This window comes from Triticum dicoccoides, chromosome 7B (genome assembly GCF_002162155.2).
Source record: "Triticum dicoccoides isolate Atlit2015 ecotype Zavitan chromosome 7B, WEW_v2.0, whole genome shotgun sequence".
In the NCBI taxonomy this organism is placed as follows: Eukaryota; Viridiplantae; Streptophyta; class Magnoliopsida; order Poales; family Poaceae; genus Triticum; species Triticum dicoccoides.
Window position 1 is genome coordinate 733,231,223 of NC_041393.1, and position 6,796 is coordinate 733,238,018.

Consider the following 6,796-nt stretch of genomic DNA (forward strand, 5'->3'; position numbering starts at 1 on the left):
GGACGAACAACAATCATACCATAGGCTAGCTTCTAGGGTTTAGCCTCCTTGATCTCGTGGTAGATCTACTCTTGTAACCCACATCATCAATATTAATCAAGCAGGACGTAGGGTTTTACCTCCATCAAGAGGGCCCGAACCTGGGTAAAAACATCGTGTCCCTCGTCTCCTGTTACCATCCGCCTAGACGCACAGTCCGGGACCCCCTACCCGAGATCCGCCGATTTTGACATCGACAGAGTACCCCCCCCCCCACACCGGGTTTTGGTCCTATACCGCAGTTCTTCACGAGGCAAGCACTAGGCCATACACCAATAGCAACAGTTGCAGAGGTGCAAATTGCCCCAGCTCTGGCCGCATCTAACATAGCGGTTGGGGAGGCTGTGGCGTCTCCAGATGGGCTCGGCAGCGGCGGGACTATAGGACAGGAGCAGAACCGAAGACAGGAGGAGCGTCAGATCAATATTGCAGAAGAAGCTTCAGGCCAGAGGATTACTGTCCTGGGGAAATGAACTGATCGGGAACAAGATGAAGGAAAGTCCACCGAGAGCAACACTGGAAAGGAAGAAGGGGACCACAAGAAGGCAAGAAATGAGTCGGAAGCAGCGGGAGACAGAGACACTAGTGCGTATGGTGGTCAGGAAGCGACCGACCAAGGGGCTGCCGGCATAATGACGGGCGCCAAAGGAGGTGCCCGTCAGGGGCCATGACGGTCCTAAGCTGGAACTGCCGGGGACTGGGGCAACCCCGGACAGTTCAGGAGCTGGTGTGGAAACAAATGACGGCAACCTGACACCTATTAAGACTGCGAGGAATAGCCCAGGAATCTCAAATCTTCTTTCCGCAGATGATAGCCTAATTTTCTTTAAGGAAAATGTTGTACAGGCACAAGTTATGAAGAAGGTGTCGGCGTCTTTCCAGCGAGGCACGGGGCAATTGCTGAGCGAGAATAAATGCTCCTTACTTTTCAGCGAGTGGTGCCCGGAAGAATCTAGGGAAGAGATAAAGAGAGTTCTGGGAGTGGTTTCCTCTTCCTTTGAGAGCAAGTATCTGGGTTTTCCAACTCCAGAAGGGAGGATGAAGGACGAGAACTTCCAACCGATCTTGGATAGATTCGGAAAGAGGTGTAGTGATTGGTCAGGAAGATTTATGGCACACGCAGCAAAGGAAGTACATGTCAAATCCGTCGTCCAGGCTCTCGCCTGCTTTACTATGGGGGTCTTCCTACTCTCAAAAGGCTTTTGCGAGAAATATGAGAAGATGATTCGGGATTTCTGGTGGGGGGACGAAGAAGGGCATCGGAAGGTACATTGGATGTCATGGGAACGCATGACATGACCGAAAAGGGCAGGTGGTATTGGCTTTAGGGATATACACATGTTCAACATTGCGCTGCAAGGGTGGTGGCTACTAGAAAATCCGGACGGTTTGTGTGCGAGAGTGCTCAAGTCAAAATACTATCCACACGGAAATCTCCATGATACGGTTTTTGCCTCTGACGCGTCCCCCGGTATGGAGAGGAATTGAGGTTGGGCTGAAGCTCCTAAAGAAAGGCATCATCTGGCGGGTGGGGGATGGAAGAAGCATTCAAATCCAAAAAGACCAGTGGATCCCTCGGAAGGAAGGACTAAGGACTGCATCTTTTGTTAGGAGGTCCAGACTGCGGTGGGTGAACCAGCTCATGCAACCAGAGAGTAAAGAGTGGAATGTGGAGCTTATAAGGAAAATTTTCAACCCCTTTGATGCAGATGAAATATGCAAATTATCCATTCCAAGGTCTAACGCAGAAGATTGTATTGCTTGGCACTATGAAAGAAACGGGGTTTTCTCAGTTAGAAGTGCATATAAACTGGCCGCTGCAACACATGGGCAGACCCGACAGTCCCCATCTAGCTCGTCAAGGGAGCCTGACGATAGGAGCATCTGGGACCTCATCTGGAAGTCGAATGTCCCACCAAGAGTGAAAATTTTTGGTTGGCGAGTTGCCACCAAAACGCTAGCCACGAAGAAGAACAAGTGGAGGAGGACCTTGGAGCTGGATGCCACCTGCAACATCTGTGGTTGTGGCGAGGAAGACGAATTCCATGCGGTGGTATCATGCACTAAAAGTCGAGCTCTCAGATATGAAATGAGGAAAGAATGGGAACTCCCGCCCGAGAACTCTTTCCGGTACACGGGCCCGGACAGGCTGCAACTGCTATTAGGGACAGCATCAGAGGACGTGAGGGCGAGGGTGATGATGCTTCTTTGGAGGGGATGGCATCTACGTGATGATTGTGTCCATGGAAAAGGCAAGGAATCAATTGGCCATTCTGTCCAATTTCTCCTGAAGTACGAGGAAGAAATACAGTTGGCAAAAACCACTACATATCTCTTCGGAGGCCCACTGCCAGTACTGGAGTGCAGAGTGCTGATCAAACATTAATGAAATGGACTGCCCCAGATCGAGATGCAGTCAAAATAAACTCCGAAAACCTATCTTCCGGACAGTGGTCTATGCTGGGCGGGAGCAGTTGCGAGGGACTGTCGAGGACTGGTGCTCATATCAGTTGGAAAACAGATTGGCAGCGCGGCGAGCGTGGAGGAAGCAGAGGCTAGAGCTGCTTCGGTTGGGATGCAGGCCTTGGCCGGAATTTACAGAGGGCCAATGGTGCTAGAGGTGGATTGCATGGCGTTAGTTAATGAACTCAAAAAGGGCTCCCTGAAATCTGAATCTATCTCCTTGTTTTGGTGTGCTACGGGATATCATGGAGATCTCGGAGAGTTTTACTTCCTTTAGGCTGTGTTCGGTTGAGAAGGATTCGAAGGGGGTTTGGCAGGGATTGAAGTGGATTTAATCCCCTGCAAGTCAAAACCTCCCCAAATCCTCTCGAATCCTCTTGTGGTGGGGTGTAACTGAACAAGGCCTCAAGGTCATTCACGTTAGAAGGAAGTGCAACACACTGGCCCATGAATTTGCAGCAGAGGCAAGATAGAAGGGTGACATTTTCCTCGCAAAAAAAAAGAAGAGAAAAGGGTGACATTTGTTGACACAAGACTGCATCTATTTTTGTTTCCCTTTTTTTATTTATGGAAACATGTGTATGTTTTTATTCGCATGTGACATGCCACATGTACACATGAGCTTCCTCACTACTACAAACCAATCAGCAAAACTGAACCTATAAATGATCGATCGACCTAGTATATGAATCTGTATCAAAATTCTGAATCAACTACTACTAGTATCTATGTATGTATGTATGTACACCGTTCTCCTGCGTCGATGAGATCAGACGACGGCCGCGGCGGCAGCCAGCAGGGGAAGCAGCAGCGCCAGGGAGAAGGAGGAGAGGCGGCTGCCGCCTGAGCCGGCCTGCCTCGGCGTCACCGGCACCGCGCCGGGGTACGGCCTCGTGTCGCTCTGCCGCGGCTTGATACGGGTCGTCGGCGACGGCCCCGGAGCCGCGCCGGGGCTCCCGCCCTGGCCCTCCGCCTCCATGTCCTTGTAACCTGCAGTCAATTTAGTTGGGACAGTCAAGCAACAATGATCGATCGGTATGCAATTCTTTCATCAGGTATACAAATACAATTCAGGGAGAATGATGATGAGCTTACAGTCGAACTGGTGCCAGCCGAGGACGGACCTCTCCCGGTCGAACACCACCTTGAGGCCGGTCATGAAGTTCTCTGCATGTTATCAGCGATGAAGGAATGAGCAACCGGAGACAGACAGACGGGACGACGGAGGAATTGACCGACGAAGAGAAGGCTGCTTACGGCCGATGATGTCGATGGTGATGTCGTTCTTGAGCACGGCGAGGCAGTAACCGACGGCGACGATCCGGCCGTCGCTGGTCTCGCCGGCGATGAGCACGAAGGGCCGGGTGACCGGGAACACGGCCCCGCCCCTGGTGGTCAGGCTCACCTCCGGCACGAACAGCTCCGTCTGCTCGCGGCCCAGCTGGTAGCAGTACTCGAACGGGATGGAGGCGCTGAGGTTGGCCCTCTTCTCGCGCACCTGGGAGTCGAAGCTGGTGGCCAGCTCCGTGTAGGCCGGGTCGTTGAGGTACGTGAAGGAGGTGCCGGAGTCCACGACGGCGGCGAACTCCGCCGCCAGCTCCTTCCCCTCCACGGTCATCGCCGTCACGCTGATGTTGTACGTCGGGCTGCACACACAAGAAGAAAAGTCGCCGATCAATCGACCCGTACCTTAGCTCTAGTTTGACTTTTCACACCGACTGACATGTGGGACCCACGCGTCGGTGTCATGCTAGTGATGGAGTGCCTAAATACCATTGACTAAACTTACTGCGTGTTCCGGACGGTGAAGGGCGTCTCGGCCTGGCCGCGGCGGCCGGCGTCGCCGAAGTTGATGCGGCCGAGGCCGTCGGGGCTGAAGCACATGGAGAAGCTGTCGGAGGCGACGAGGCCGGCGGCGTGCAGCACGCTGGGCACGGACACCTTGTCCATGCCGAGCCCCAGCAGGCCGTCCACGGCGGCGCCGTCCAGGAACGCGCCCGTCTGCACCTGCCCGCACCCGAGCACCACGGGCGCCCTCACCGCCGTCGACGACGCGCCCCCGGCCTCCTCCCGGCTGAGGTGGAGCACGTCCTCCACCAGCACCCCGGAGGAGGAGGTGTTGGCGGAGACGTACCTGACGCTGTACGGGCAGCTGGTGCTGTTGGTCGCCGCGCACGCGTTGGGCCGCTCGCACAGCGCGTGCTCGCAGGTGACCGCCTTGCTCGTCGACGACTTCCCGGGGCTGTACGGCCGGAGCTCCGGCCCGCCGCGCAGCTCCGAGGCGTTGGCGATGGCCGCGCACTGCTTGCAGTCGCAGGGCACCCAGAAGAGGTCGCTGCCGGTGTCGAGCGCCACGAGGAACGTCGCGTTGGGCGTGCCCACCGCCACCTCCGCGTAGTGCAGCGACCCGTCGAGCCGGAACGTGAGGTTGCCGCTGGCGAAGGTGAGCAGCCCCCCTTTCCCGTCGCCCTCCTCCGCGAGGCCGCGGCGGGCGAGGTGGGCGCGGTCGTGGCGGGACAGCGCGGCGTAGTACTCCGGCGTGCCCTCGGCGTCGGCCCACCACGCGGCGCCCGGGTGGCCCCGCGCCTCCGCCCACCGCCTCACCACTGGCGACGACCGGTGGTGCAGGTCGAACCCGATTCCGGACGCCTCGCCGAGAACTGCAGACACCGCGGCGACGGAGACGGCCACGGCGACGAGCGACAGACAGGTGGAGCGAGCCATGGTGGGGAGAGTAGGCGTGCGGGGACGGCAATAGGAGGACGGTTGGTGCACGGGGCTTAAGAGGAAGAGGGGGACGCGCATGGCGGCGAGGAAGTCAAAGTCTTGTGTGGTTTACCCCGGCGCGACGTCAACGGTGGGTGGTGGATGGCCGGCGGGGGCAGGGGAGCGGCGACGCGGCTGGACCGACGGACGTGGCCGAGTCCGGGAGCTCCTCAAGTGTTCGACAGTGGTGCCGGCCTGCTTCTTTTTCCATGAGAAGACTTGACCGGGGAGTTGGTTGGTTGGAGATGGCCCACATCACCGCGTGTTGTCCGGTTCAGAGCTGTATGTGGCTGCGAGAGTTCACTGAACCTTCCTTCCTGGTGCGCTGCTAGGCAAAAAAAAAATAAAGCAAATTGTAAATTTGTTGTGAGCTCATCGTGGAACGCAGCTGCACCACGCAGTACGTACTCCCTCCGTTCCTAAATAATTGTCTTTCTAGAGATTTCAACAAGTCAAAGTCTTGGTGGACAGGTGCCGGCGGCGCGTCGTCGTCGCTGTCGTCGAGGTAGACAACTCCTTCTTCGCGGCCCCGGCGGCGCTGCTCGAAGCGCCGCAGTGCGGCGACCTGGCGCTCCCTCTCCATCCTGAGGAAGTCCTTGCGCGCCCATTTCAGGGCCGCATCGTCGTCGAGCGCCACCTCGCCGGACTCCGTCTTCACGGCGGGGAGACCCGGCTCCGTTTTCACCGTCGCGGGCCCGGACTCCGTCTTCGGCTTGACGAACCGCGGAGGAGCCAACGAGGGGGCGCGCTGGCCGCCTTCGTTGATGACGATGCCGGCGCTGCGAGTGCGCCGGCCGAGCGGCGTCTCCGCCGCGGGCATGGTCTTGACGTCGAGCAGCGCCAGAGTGCCGGAGAAGTGCGAAGAAGACAGCGACGAGGAGGAGGAAGACGACGAAGAGACGAGCCTCCTGGGCAGCCATTGCCCGGCGCGTCGGCGGCGGGGCGGGGCCGCGGCCGCCGGGAGAGGGTGCGTCAGTGGCGGCTCGTTGCCGCCCTCAAGGTGTGCCAGTACGCCGCCGAGCGTGCGGCTGGGGACGCCCCACCAAATGCGGCGGCCCTCGCTGTTCTGTCTGTCGCCCACCACCGGCGTCCCGTTGGTGGACGCCAGCCTTTCTTCCTGACGGCGCTCGAAGTACGCCGCCCATGCCGAGTGGTTGTCGGCGGCGTACTGGGGGAGGGTGCGCTGCTCATCGGTGAGGGAGGCGCGAGCGAGCTCAACCTCGTCGGCGAAGTAGGCGGTCCGAGCTGCGGGGTCGGGTAACGGCGGAACGGGTACTCCCCCGTTGCTGAGCCGCCACTCCACGGCCCGGCGCGCATGTCCGCCGGGATGTTGGCCTCGAATAGGAGCCACGACTCCTGTTCGCGGAATGAGTGGCGGCCGAAGCCGTTGGTCGCCGCCTCATCGCCGGGGAAGCGTTCTGCCATTGGGGGAGGAAGGGCTCGGAGGAGGCGCATGGGAGAGGGAGAGGGAGGGCTCGGCGGCGGCGGTGCACGGCAGAGGGGAGGGAGAGGGCTCGGCGGCGAGGGG

The 6,796-nt window shown here is 58.5% G+C and overlaps 1 protein-coding gene across 1 annotated transcript; it reads right to left on the reverse strand.

Moving 5' to 3' along the window:
- Positions 1–3,022: 3,022 nt before the first annotated feature.
- On the reverse strand, positions 3,023–5,486 carry LOC119341404 (aspartyl protease family protein 1-like). The gene is made up of 4 exons (XM_037613281.1): positions 4,292–5,486; positions 3,760–4,148; positions 3,598–3,669; positions 3,023–3,492 (listed from the first exon to the last, which is right to left on the reverse strand). Exons 1-4 carry the CDS (start codon positions 5,305–5,307, stop codon positions 3,272–3,274), a joined length of 1,698 nt encoding a protein of 565 aa, XP_037469178.1. The 5' UTR covers positions 5,308–5,486; the 3' UTR covers positions 3,023–3,271.
- Between the last annotated feature and the right edge of the window lie 1,310 nt (positions 5,487–6,796).